Source organism: Paramormyrops kingsleyae, chromosome 8 (assembly GCF_048594095.1).
Source record: "Paramormyrops kingsleyae isolate MSU_618 chromosome 8, PKINGS_0.4, whole genome shotgun sequence".
Taxonomy (NCBI): Eukaryota; Metazoa; Chordata; class Actinopteri; order Osteoglossiformes; family Mormyridae; genus Paramormyrops; species Paramormyrops kingsleyae.
In genome coordinates, this window is record NC_132804.1 from 38,147,801 (window position 1) to 38,161,383 (window position 13,583).

The 13,583-nt window shown below is 39.0% G+C and overlaps 1 protein-coding gene across 1 annotated transcript; it reads right to left on the reverse strand.

Annotated features, from left to right (window-relative positions):
• Nucleotides 1-923: 923 nt before the first annotated feature.
• On the reverse strand, nucleotides 924-11,926 carry LOC140592215 (uncharacterized). Its single transcript, XM_072714935.1, has 8 exons — nucleotides 11,792-11,926; nucleotides 9,980-10,092; nucleotides 9,650-9,716; nucleotides 6,681-6,883; nucleotides 4,195-5,201; nucleotides 4,012-4,081; nucleotides 2,591-2,765; nucleotides 924-1,620 (listed from the first exon to the last, which is right to left on the reverse strand). Exons 4-8 carry the CDS (start codon nucleotides 6,865-6,867, stop codon nucleotides 1,461-1,463), a joined length of 1,599 nt encoding a protein of 532 aa, XP_072571036.1. The 5' UTR covers nucleotides 6,868-6,883; nucleotides 9,650-9,716; nucleotides 9,980-10,092; nucleotides 11,792-11,926; the 3' UTR covers nucleotides 924-1,460.
• Nucleotides 11,927-13,583: the final 1,657 nt, after the last annotated feature.

The window sequence follows — 13,583 nt, forward strand, 5'->3', positions numbered from 1 at the left end:
AAATAGAGGGTGCTGTGGAAGCCCTTGGGGTGCAGGGGGATGGGCCAGGCTTCTGGGATGCAGCAGGGGCCAGAAATAAAGGCTCAGGTGCCAACTCAGCCAGAGGTGAAGAGGTAGTCTGGGTGGTGGGGAGCACTTCAGTCAAATAAAGACTGAAAGGTTCATCAGAAGGGGTACCATCTGATGATGCTGGCAAAGGAGCTGAGGTGGCCTGGGGACTGGAGGGTCTACTTTCTGAGGGTGGGGACATATTGGAGGAGGTGGCCCTCTCCCTAACATAAGGCTCCAGGAAGCTCATGATCAGGAAGAACTTCCAGGTTGTTTTATGTTCTGCCCCTGCACCACTCTTCTTCTCCCTGACTTTCTTCCTCTCCTTTATATACCTGTCCCTGAGATTCTTCCAAGTCTTTTTACATTTGTCCTCTATTAAAGTGGAGAAAATATGTCAAGTTTAAAGATAAAATATGTTTTAAGACATTTCAAACAGCAAAGGGTCATTTCAAGGAGGTAAGCCCTATACCTATGAAAACCATACCTCATTATTTCAATTAATAAACCTAAATTAGCCTGTAGACATCACATGCTATTTCAGTCATATATACTGCTAACAATAAGCAACAAAACACACCTGGCATGCCTATATCTAGAGAAATCTTTCTCCAACATATTATCTTCCTCCCCACATCCCGGTAAGACGAGAGTGTGGTATCGTATATTTCTGGACACTCAGACACTGGTAAAATCAGTTTTTCCTCCATCGTGTGTGTATGTGTGTGTGTGTGTGCTTCGAAGGGGCAGACCGAACACTAGCCCGCGTTTAAAACAATAAAAAAAAAAAAAAACTAGCCCACGTTTATGCTTTGATTCTATTGGTCGCGCGAAAATGCGCCACGGCGCGCAGCGGTCAAAGTTCAACAAATTTCAACTTTGACCGCGGTGCGCGCACAAGGGCGCCGAGTGGCGCGCAGCGGCGCGCTGCGCCACGCTTGCGCTTTGCTCGGCGCAGCGCCGCGCCGCTCTTGCGCCGCGCAAGCCATAGAAAATAATGGGTTTCAGAGCAAAGCGCAGCGCATGCCGCGTTCGGTCTGAAAGCACCTTTAGGCGTGTGGATCCGCCCAGCCTCTGTAACGAGTCCGTGTTTGGACTGGGTGTTTTCTGTGGGCGGGGCCTCACTCTGGCAGGTTAATAAAATTGAATGCGACTGTCAGGCGGATCTGCCGACTTGAGGGCGGATCCGCCCCGCAGTCCGCTGCTATCTGGGATTCATGAACAAATTCAGTCATAAGAACAATATTTAAAACTTGAACATTCAAAAAAAGTTGAGTTTTGCCATACAGAGACAAATGAGGATTTCTGGATTGAGGGTTCAGGCCAGGAGGTTCAAGCACATGAGGGTTTAGTTCTTTCTTCGTACTTCAAAAAAAATCTTGCCTGAATAGAATGTATTTGCTCTTTGTAGCTTAATAGTTCTGCCAGCTGAAATCCAAGAACTCCTTAATGAAGGAGGACACATGAGGGTTCAGGCCTGAGTTCTTTCTTTGAACAATCCTCCCACTTCTTTTGCTGACTTGGAACCTTGAGGAGCACTTGCTGTTGTCTGGGTTTATCCTCACAAAGAACCTTCACATTAAAGAAATAAGTAATTACATCATTTGATATGTTATCATCAAGAAGAAGAAAAAAAAAATATATTTTCTCTTTTCTTTTTTCATCTATCCATCCATTCAAACCAAATTCTTAAGTGTTAGAAGCATAAAAGTCATCCTTATGATTTGAGAGGTTTAAAGGCCAAAGTATACTTCACTTTTTATGCATACGCGAGGGACTGCGCACTGTGCGCATGATGCAAATTTCGTCATTATTTATCATACTAGTGTGCTTGAATACTTAACCAGTAAGTGTGTTTGTGGTCAAAAATGACCAACCCTCCCCCTCCTCAGTCATTTTTGAGCAATATAAGCTCAGAGGCCTATGATCAGTTTGTTTAAAAAAAAAAAAAAACCTTTGGACAAAGAAAAGAAAAGAAAAAAAGATTAAATCCTGTATTACGCCCTATGGCACATTTTGAACTGCGAGAGGCATTAAACATTCTTCCGAAGCCAAATACAGAACGCAGTCCAGCAGAGGCTGGATGTTTTCTTTTAAACATGGATATTTTTCTTTAACTCATTGCACAGATATGACTGTGATTGGCTACAATTACCAGCGCTTCATGCTTCTCACTGAGCTCTCACACAGCAGCACAACTGGAGCACTTGAAAGCCACGTCTGTCAGTGGATCCATCTATATGCAGATGTATTAGGGATCCTCTGACAGATGCTGCTTTCAAACGCTGTCATTGTGCTCCTGTGTGAGCGCTTGGTCAGGAGTGTGAAGCTCTGCTCATTGTAGCCAATTACAGACCTATCTATTGCGCATGTGAACACTATGGCCAATCAGCAATGTTTAAGAATCGGTTCAACAGCATTCAAATGTGAGTGGGAAATGGACGTTTTTAAAAATTCTGTATTGTGTGGTACCGAATCAGTACTTTTGATAACATTACTGAAGTATAACCAAATGTTATAGAATACTATAAGATGTACTTACCTCTGTATAAACTCCAAAGTAGTGGCTGCTTCCACTTGGTACTCAAGGTTAAGCACATAATAGGAACCAAAAAGAACAGCAAACGCAGAAGACAAATCTGGTAGGTCAGACTCAGGAATAAAGACTTTGCCTTCAACTGACAGCATCCATTTTTTGCTGCATAGAACCGAACCCCCTACCAAAAACAAAACAAATGTAATAATAAAAAAATATTATTATTATTATTATTATTATATATAAACATTTTACATTTGATTTCATTACAGTAACAATATGTTGGAGCTTTTCATTAATTTAAAGCAGGGATGTGGAACCTTAATCCTGGTGGAACGTTTAGCTCCATACCTAATACTGTTATAATAAAAAAAATATTATAATTATTTATTACAATTTAAAAAAAAAATGAAATAATAATAATAATACCTACCTGTTTCTTGAAAACCTTAATTAGATTGTTTAGGTGTGTTGGATTAGGGTTGGAGCTAAAATCAATGTTCCCAGCCCCTGATTTAATGGGATAGTTCTCACAAAAATTAAAATTAACCCATGATTTATTCACCCTCAAGCATCTTAAGATATGTATTTAATAATGTATCTTAAGAATGTATTTGACTTTCTTCTTTCAGACAAATACAATTAGAGTTAATATGAAATTTTAAGTGGCTCTTCCAAGCATTATAATGGGAGTGAATGAAAGATCAGATTTTGAAGCTCAGAAAGCAAAAGTGCTTCCATCTATCCATCCATCCATCATAAAACTACTCTACATAGCTCTGGGGGTTACTAACATTTTGTAAGAGAAATTTCCAAATCTAAAACTTAAAACAAAACATCCAGCTTCTGGCAGATTCCAACTTACAAAAAATGCGTAACGCCTCTCTGAGTTCAAAACCAATGCAACGCATGACGCTGGACATGGCGTAAGCATTTTGAACTGTGAGAGACGTTACACAATCTTTGTAAGTTACGGTCCGCCAGAAGCTGGATGTTTTGCTTTATAATTTTAAATATGGATATTTTTTTTCCCCATCGATTCACTTCAGAAGACCTTTAGTAAGGAGCCGTGTAGAGCTGTTTTATGGTGAATGGATAGACTTTTTTTTTGAGCTTCAAAATATCATCTTCCATTCACTCCCATTATAAAGCTTGGAAGAGCCGGGATACATTTTATTATAACTCAGACTGTGTTCATCTGAAAGAATAAAGTCATATACATCTAGGATGGCTTGAAGTAAATCATGGGGTAATTTTCATTTTTGGGAGAATTATCCCTTTAAGGGTACGTTTACCAAAGAAATGACAATCATTTACTTATCCTTGTTTTTTAAAACTTTTTGATGAGATGTTAAGCAAAATGTTACACATGGAGAGCTATGGACCATCCCTTAAATGTTGCTAAATCATGAATTAAAGTATCTTACCAAGCATGATCAACCTTGGAGCATAAGGAAGTGAAAGCCTGGTCTCTGCATCTGCTGGAGTTGTTGTGACCTAAACACACAGAAACACAGTTTTTGTAACTGTCAGTTATTTCAATTATATACATGAAAAACAACAACGAAAAAACACAATAATAATAAAAATAATAATAATAATATACTTACATCAGCTGAAAGGAACAGCGATTCCTCCTTTTCTTTGAAGTGGGCCATCATCAACAGTACAGCTGCCAGGCCTTGGTCAACATCTCTGCCTTCTCTGTCAATCTCTCTGAGGACAGTTCGAACTTCTTTTCCCCACCTGGAACTTTGATTTTTGAAGAAGCACAGAATCCTTTCCCCTTTGGTACAAAGGGATTCCTTTAATCTGAGGTCAAGATCAATCCCAGTCAGTTCCTTGAAATGAGCGCATAAGAATCTCTTCATGAAGAGAAAAGGCCACCTTGCCTGAAGATCTGAAATACTGGATGGAGGGCTGGCATTAATGCTGTGGCGTTGTGCAACAAATGTCAATTTCATTAATTCTTGGACCTTGTTGCGCTCAGCTGCACGAGGTCCTTCTTGGGAAAAGAGACTAAGCATCTCATTTCTCTTTAACTCTAAAGACTCAAGATGTTCTCCTTCAGGAAATTCAGCAGGGTTCCAGTTCACACAACCATAGCTATCCAGTTTAGCCGATTTAGATGTTGAGGGCTGGCTATCATCCATTTCACCTTCTGTTCGTTTAGGTTTTCTAAGTCGAGCCATTGTATTGTTCCGGTTAAGATGTTCCACCCTTGTCTTCAGCTGACACAGCAAAGAGTAGTAACCACACCCGATTAACTCCCCCTCTTCTGTTTTGTCACTAAAACTGTGTGGATACTTTTGGATGACTGACTGTGCAATTTGTGAACATTGCTGCTTGCTTGGATTTAAACACACCTCTCTGATAGAATCCACAATCACCCTAACCATGTGTCTTCTATCTGAGGCTTCAGGTCGCTTTCCTTGAGCAAGACATGTCTGTAAATTTGGTGTCATCTTACCCCAGGGTATCTGAAAATCTGACAACCATGTTGCACTTTGAACTGGGACTGGAATGAATGTGGGACTCTGACTGGTAACTGAACTGGATCCATGACACTGCACAGTGAATGTTGAAGGGTTGGGAGTAGCTAGAACATTTTCGTTACCTAAATGAAATATTGAACAAAAATATTGATTAACAGAAAAAAAAAAAAAATGACAAAGTATTTAATAACAGCACATTAATGATTTGAAAAATGTACATATTTCTTCTTCATTGATCATGGGCATGCCTTAAAGCCCACATAATCTATTTTTAATACTGTTTGTTACATATATAAAATACTAACACCTGCATTTGAACAAATTAATTATTCTCCTGCAATCTATAGGTATTTTACATATATACAAATGACTAACCTCTGTTTCTGAAGTAATTAATTACTTTCCTGCAATCTATTGGTATATTACATATATAGTTGTGCTCATAAGTTTACATATTCCATGCAGACTATAAAAACTGTTAATCATTAAAAAAATAAATAAATAAAAGGGATCACAGAAATTGCATATTTTTATTCAGTACTGTCCCAAATAAGCCATTTCACATAACAAACGTTTATATAGATTCCACAAGACAACAGGACTTGATTTTACAAAAACTACCCCATTCAAAAGTTTACATACCCTTGAATCATAATATAGTGTGTTGTTTTCTGGATGATCTATGATTATTTTTGTGATTGTTGTTCATCGTGACTCCCTTAAGCAGTTCATCTGCCTGCTCTTCTTTAGAAAAATCCCCCAGAACCTGCAAATTCTTTGGTTTTCCAGCATTTGCATATTTGAACCCTTTCCAAAAGTGAATGTATGATTTTGAATTCTATCTTTTCACAATGAGAACAAATGAGGGACACATATATAACTAATACAAAAGATGAAAACATTCACTGATGGTCATGAAAGGAACACAAACTTTTTGAATTGAATGATCATTGTAAATTGTACTTATATTGTCTACTGGCAGACATGTTAATATATATGTAGTTTCTGAAGTGCAATACTAAATGAGGAACATAATCTGTAAACATAATGAGAAAAACTGCTTTTAATGCATTGTGTTGCCTTCTTAAGAATCTGTAAATGTTTTCATGTTTTGTAATACTTATGTACGAGTTCCTCAATTTTTCTCAGTGTTAAAAGATGGATCTAAAAATCATACATTCGCTTTTGGAAAGTGTTCACATATGCAGAAGATGCTGGAAAACCAAATAATGTGCAGGAGCTGAAGGATTTTTCTGAAGAACAGCAGGCAGATGACCTGCCCAGGACAAACAAGCGACTCATGAACAATACACAAAAGACAAAAACAGTTGTGGATCATTCAGGAAACGACACACAGTATTAAGATTCAAAAGTATGTGAACTTTTGAATGGGGTCATTTATATAAATTCAGTTAAAATTTTGTCTTGTGGAGAATATATGAACATCTCTGATGTTAAATAGTTTATTCAGGACAGTACTAAATAAATAAAAATACATACAGCTTTCGAGTTTCCTTTTTATTTTGTTAAAATTATTAACATTTAGTATATTATGCAAGGGTACGTAAACTTATGGGCACAACTGTATACAAATGACTAACCTCTGCTTTTGAAGAAATTAATTAGTTTCCTGCAATCTATTGGTGAAAGGAAGTCTTTGACGTCATCTAATGTGACATATTGGAGGTCATCATCTGTTTTCACACCAATTCTTCTTAATTCTGATGTCAAGTCATTCAGTTGATCTTTATCCAGCATTGGGAGGGCACTTCTAATGACAGCTTCCATCTTTTACCTTTTTACCCTAGACAAACAGAATGGTGAAGTGCAACAAAATTAGCATCAAATCGTTTGTACACTGGCAGGGGGTAATAGTCAGCTAGATTCTCTACGTTTACACACAAATATTCAGGATTTGACTCTTGCTGCAGACAATGCAGACCCAGCTCAATAACTGTTACTGATTTACACTTTTCAACAACAAAGAATAAGTCTGAGAAGTGTATCAGAATCATTTCAATTTTCCCAAATGTGTACACATCATCTGTGTGATCTACCACAACAACCGTCGACGTTTTGTATGTGGTTCCTTTGTATGTAGCAGTTGATGTGACAAATGTGGAGTCAAGAAGGCCTTGCATCCTTACAGCTGCTTGAATGCAGGTGTTGTATACATGACTGTGAAACTCATCTGCTTCACCTACTTGCATATTTGGGGAAAAGATGGAGCTAGCACTCAAATAGGCTTGCAATAATTGATGTCCGTCAGCTAGCGAACTCCCTAGGTTTTTAAAATTTCGCAATTTTCTGGCACACTGTTTAAAATAGCTGTGCTTGCTTTCGAATCGTAAACTCCATAGCCTAACCAGTGGTCCGAGTTCAGCGTAGTGAAGCAAATAATGATGCTTTGGTTTAAGTGGTGCATCTGGAAACAAAGCAGCTCTTAAGTGCACATATTCTTCAATTAGACATTTCATATAGGCTATTTGATCATGATGGATTTTCGGTGCACATATGATTTCAACAAGCTCTCTCAACTTCAAGCACAACTGCCAAATTTCATCATCAAGTGGATTTTTAATTCGATCCCCAATTAATAATGGAAGTAATCGAAGCAGACACCAGTTCTGGGCTGCATGTCCTGACAACTTTGAACCATCAGGTTTTACTTCACATGGCTTATTGTTCATGTCACTTCCACTGTACTTGAAGCTCGATATGTTCCTGTTTAGCTGGACATAGCTAAAATGCTTACCTACAGTGACAAGTTGTTTTATATATAAAGCCAGATCTGATGACACGACCCCCTCAAAAAGATTGTGTGCCAAGCATGGAGGAAGCCCAGGATCACACACATGAAAGTGTTTTAGGCAGTTGAACGCAGAGTCAAACTTGACACCATCACAAATTTCTTGTCCTTCAGACACTGACAAACTGTCTTTGTAACTCTGTTTTGTTCTTGTTGGACGTAATTCTGTGCCTTTGCTTTTAAACATGTCTCTGTTTACAAGACAGTAACGACAGAAATGTGTACTTTTACTAAAATTTTCAGTGAAACCACCGATGCAGTGCGACCCCAAGTTATCGCCAACGATGATTTTGAATTCTATCACTGTTCCCCTGACTGTCTCTCCATCCTCCAGTACAACTCCAAATTCCTCCATGTCCTTGAGATCACTCAAAAGAGGACTGAAAACTTGTTGCTGCCCAAAAAACTTAAAATCTTCCTCTCTGCAAAGCATGACCAACTGCATAGGATCAATAGACGATCTATTATGAGGACAGATTTCTGAAAGTGTCATGTACATAGCAACCAGCTTGTGCTTTTTTCTTCCAGAGCCAAGGGGATTAACTACCTCAAATGCGTCTTGATATAAAATCAGAGACACAACTGATGAATACTCTTTGTAAAGAGTATTTTCTTGAAATTTTCTCCCATCCCTTATATCCTGCAGTAAATGAGGATTTTGTGGTGTGTGCCCCTTGGCCTCATCATACTGTTCTTTAACAGATCCATTGTTCAGAAATGCCTTCAGAGTTTTATTTACTGGTACGTACTGGAAATAGCGCTCCTTCCCAGATGCATCACAGCCTAGGTACACTTGCACAGGCTCTACATAATTGAAATGTTTTTTGAAAAAGGACTTCCGTGTCTGATCTGATTTAAAATATCCCTCATTATACATCTTAAGTAAGTTTTCTTTAGATAACCCACTTATTATTTCATTTATTTGAGAGTCTGGAATTTTTAGCTTTGCCAATTCTACATGAACTTTGGACAAGACGTGTGTCATGCTATTTGTATGCACCTCCATGAACTCATCAATTAAAATCTGAATTGTTGTGGCTGGCAGAATCATTTTTGATTGCATCCTCAAATAAAATAAAGCCAAATTAGTCAGAAATGTGTCTTTGTCAAGCTGAATGGCTGGACCATCTTGAAATTCCACATCATCAAAGCCTTCCCTAAGATCATTCACATCTGGCACAGCAACAGAGATCTCAGTAATATTTGCACAGACGGATTTCTGAAAATCACATTTATGCTTTCTACTGAGGTGTGCTGAAAATGATGACTTGACTCTAAAATACTTTTTACAGCCAATCATCGGACATTCAACTTTTTTACCATCTCGAATGTGCCACTTCAGGTGTTCACAAAGCCTGGCGAATTTAGTCGTCACGAATGTACAACCTTCAACGCTGCATTGAGAATTTAAATCATGTTGTTCAGATCTGTTCTTTATTTTTGCGGCCTTTCTGTGTTTGCGGTACATATGCGACTGAAGTGCAGAGAGGCTTTGAAACGTGCATGGGCATTCAGAAACTGCACACGAAAACCTGAAGTTCGCCATGTTTTTGTGCCCTTTTGCATGATTAATAAAGGCGTATAATGTCTCCACAGAGACGCCACAGTGTTTGCATAAGAACATCGCGGGTTTTATGCTAGCAATAAATGCATGCTGTACATTTGTATGGGGAAATAAGTTAACAAGCGATCATATCACAAACTAAACCCACAAAAGCTTGGTCTGTCAGCTAAAGTTAATAACGTTAGATGAACACTCACCTGCACCCAACGTGGTCAAACGTAGGACAGAGACCGTTTATGCTTATATTTCAATGCTGATTTATTCCTTAAAAAGGAAAAAAAATAAAGAAATGTTCATTTATTTCACAGAAGTTAAGTTTTCTTCAATTTAAATCGCGTTTCCGCCACAAAGTTGTTTAACGTTAGCTCTCTGAGCTCGCCTCTACACCATAGTCTGAGGTAACGTTACTGTGCGTCATTAAGTGACGCACAGACGCAAGTTTTGATCTGTTTTAATTTACTTTTTAATTAATTAAACCCAAAAATATAGACGAAATCTAGAAGAAACACAGGAATATTTCTGCACACCTTTGCAGCTGTCAGGTCCTTGCATCTGTGTCTTGGTGTTCTTCTTCCAGGCAGTAATAAAGGCCTTTCTGTGATTGGTCAGGTTTCGCGCTCTTTTGGTCAGGTTTCGCGCTCTTTTTACAGTAAATAAAAAAATACTGTATTTTAATGGTGCCAAGGGGATATTTCCCATAATGCAACTTTAAAATACAGTAGCATACTGTATAGCTGTCCTACAGTAAAATACAGTTCATTTTACAGTTAAATACTGTGAAATTTACAGAAATCGCTAACAGTGTAACCCTATATTCCGTCAATTTGCGAATCATATTCAAATAATCAAAAGTACTACATAATAACTTATATAACTTGGTCACAATTTATTGCACGCAGGCTATATTTTGTGCATCTTTAATATTGATGTTTGGTTCGGTTGCATCAAGACATAGCCTACTATGTTTACCACTTTACTCGGTTTGTTGATTTGTTCGCCTCACCAAGTTCCCCTAACATTTCTTGTCATTACTGACACCTATTTATTGTATTTATTTTACCTGTTTATACCTGTTTTATTATTGACTACCGATAATGAAAGAAAAAAATATTGTTCATATCGCTTCACCTCTGTCACGACCATTCATATGGACTGTATACCTCTGCCTTAATGTCAAAGTAGTACGCGGCAGCATTATATTTACTCTTTCCAGTAATATTAATTACAAGGCTGTTGTAAGAACATAAGAACATAAGAAATTTACAAACGAGAGGAGGCCATTCGGCCCATCAAGCTCGTTTGGGGAGAACTTAACTAATAGCTCAGAGTTGTTAAAATCTTATCTAGCTCTGATTTAAAGGAAGCCATGGTTTTAGCTTCCACTACACTAGCAGGAAGACTATTCCATACTCTAACTACACGCTGTGTAAAGAAGTGCTTCCTCAAATTTGTTTTAAAATGTTCTCCCGCTAATTTCCACTTATGGCCACGAGTTCTAGTATTTAGACTAATATTGAAATAGTCATTTGGCTGAACAGCATCCAGACCCGTTAGAATCTTATAGACCTGAATCATATCCCCCCTTAGTCTCCTTTGCTCAAGGCTAAACAGATTCAGTTCCGCTAACCTCTCCTCATAAGACATTCCTCTAAGACCAGGAATCATTCTCGTAGCTCTTCGTTGCACCTTTTCTAAAGCAGCAATGTCCTTCTTGAGGTATGGTGACCAAACCTGCACACAGTATTCTAGGTGGGGTCTTACCAAGGAATTATATAAGTGTAATATCACCTCCCTTGACTTAAACTCCACACACCTAGAGATATAACCCAACATTCTATTGGCCTTTTTTATTGCTTCCCCACACTGGCGAGAGTGGGACATGGAAGCATCAACATACATACCTAGATCTTTCTCGTAATCAGCTACCTTTATTTCAGTGGAACCCATAAAATATTTGTACTTTATATTTCTGCTCCCTGCATGGATTACCTTACATTTATCTGTGTTAAATTTCATCTGCCAAGTATCAGCCCATTCGCTAATTAAATCCAGATCCCTTTGAAGCCTCTCTGCTGCTAGATCAGTATCTGCTACACCGCCCACCTTGGTGTCGTCTGCAAATTTAACCAATTTACTGTATGTATTTGTGTCAATATCATTAATGCCAGGTCTAGCAAACGTAGTACGGCGTCCTGAAATAAACCTCTTATAACATGACAGCTATACGCAGCTAATCTATTCCTTGAAAAAAAATAACTTGTGCGCACAAGACAAATATTTATAAATTTATTTATAATTTTATAAATATTTTTTCTTTTTCAGTAGACAGTCAGTCTTACCTTAAGTAACCAATTTAAAGCTAAATTTGGAGAAAAAAAACATAACGTCGTGCATAACGTCATGTCCGTAATCACTTGTGGAGATCCTCCTGGTGGAGATCTGCAGCCAGATGCTCTTGGGGCCAGATGCTCCTGCGGAAAATGTGGTTTCGTGGACGCATGCGTGATGAATGTGCGCATGCGTAGTAGCGTAAGTTACATTTTCGGTAGGTTTGGGCCCAATCCCAAACTATACCCTCGATACTCCGCCTTCATTTCGAGTCACACTCCCGCCGAGTCACCCTCACAACACGCCCTATGCACTTAAACTGAAGGAAACTGTCACAAGAAAGATTTGAGACAGACTTGCCCTCGCAGCGCGTTTTTACAGTCTTCTTTACCGGAAAGAGGAAATGCATTACGTAGTGATTTGACGAAATGGATCCGTCAAGAAGCTGTATTGTATTTTCTTTAATGACATATCAGTTATTTTAAAAAAGCACAAAGTTTATCTAATGCGAGAAGACGACGGCTACATCGTCTTATTGCAACGAGCAATTTTAAGTATGTACACATGTCATATTGACGATTGTACAATTTCTACCATGAGTGTAAACTTAATTAGTTTACACGCATAAAACATTACGCATTACTTCTGTACCAAATACCAGATCCAGAGCTGTAGAGGAAAAAACAGGCAAATATGAAACATAAATTGTTATTGCTGGTGTGATGTTGATCGAGTTTGCGTACGAATGTTTCTTCGCGTGGTTTCTAGTTTGATAAGTACACAAAATCTCTCGTAATCGGATCACGATAAAATCTATCTGTACTGACCAGCTATAAATAACTGCTTTCCTAATTTTTTTTCTGCAGCGATGAATTATAACATGTAACATAGACTTTCTATATGTTTTTCACAGTGCTGTTAGAATCCAATTATTAAATTATCGCGCTGTTCTGTTTCCTGTGCGCTAGGAATTGTGGGATATGGAAGTGGTAGTGGAATCGCGCGAGCCACCATCGTTGCTGACTCGCTAAAGGAGGGCATAATCGACCACTCCCCCATAGCCCTTGATGCTTTGAGACACACTTCAACATGGCGACGGGTCTCGGGAACGCGCAAACGAAGGCGGAGTGGTGAGGCGGAGTGTGTAGGGACCAGTTTGGGATTGGGCCGTACAGTCACAGTTTCGAAGCCAGAAGTGACGACATGCGCGCTCCCGTTTCTCGGACAGCACAGAGCATCCCGACTCCCCGAGTTCAGAATCCAAGATGGCTGCGCCCTTTATCAACAGACGGGAAAGTTGTAGTTTTATGCTGTTTAAGCACTACTTCTCATTTGTGGCTCATTAAGTCGGTCGCACACACTATACCGTCCTACTTATCTGTGGAAGTGTTGCTACGGAGTTTTATACGTGAAGCACCGCGCGTAATGTGCTATCAAGTGATATGGTGCGTTCCATTTGCCCTGGGAACTCGGATTCCGAGTTGGATTCCGAGTTTCAAAGCCGGAAGTGACGACATGCGCGCTCCCGTTTCTCGGAGATCCGAGAATGATCTCGGATAACGCAGAGGATCCCGAGTTCAGAATCGAAGATGGCTGCGCCCTTTATCAACAGAAGGGAAAGTTGTAGTTTTATCCTGTTTAAGCACTACTTCTCATTTCTGGCTCATTAAATCGGTCGCACACACTATACCGTCCAACTTATCTGTGGACGTGTTGCTACGGAGTTTTATACGTGAAGCACCGCGCGTAATGTGTTATCAATTGATATGGCTAACAATGGCTACCAATTAACCGGTCTAGAAT

Coding starts and splice junctions, on each gene's coding strand:
- LOC140592215 (XM_072714935.1), bottom strand. CDS start 6,867: ATGGAAGCTGTCATTAGAAGTGCCCTCCCAATGCTGGATAAAGATCAA. Junction 2,766..4,011: donor TCCAAGGTTGATCATGCTTG/GTAAGATACTTT, acceptor TGTTTTTGGTAG/GGGGTTCGGTTCTATGCAGC. Junction 1,621..2,590: donor ACTTTGGAGTTTATACAGAG/GTAAGTACATCT, acceptor TTTAATGTGAAG/GTTCTTTGTGAGGATAAACC.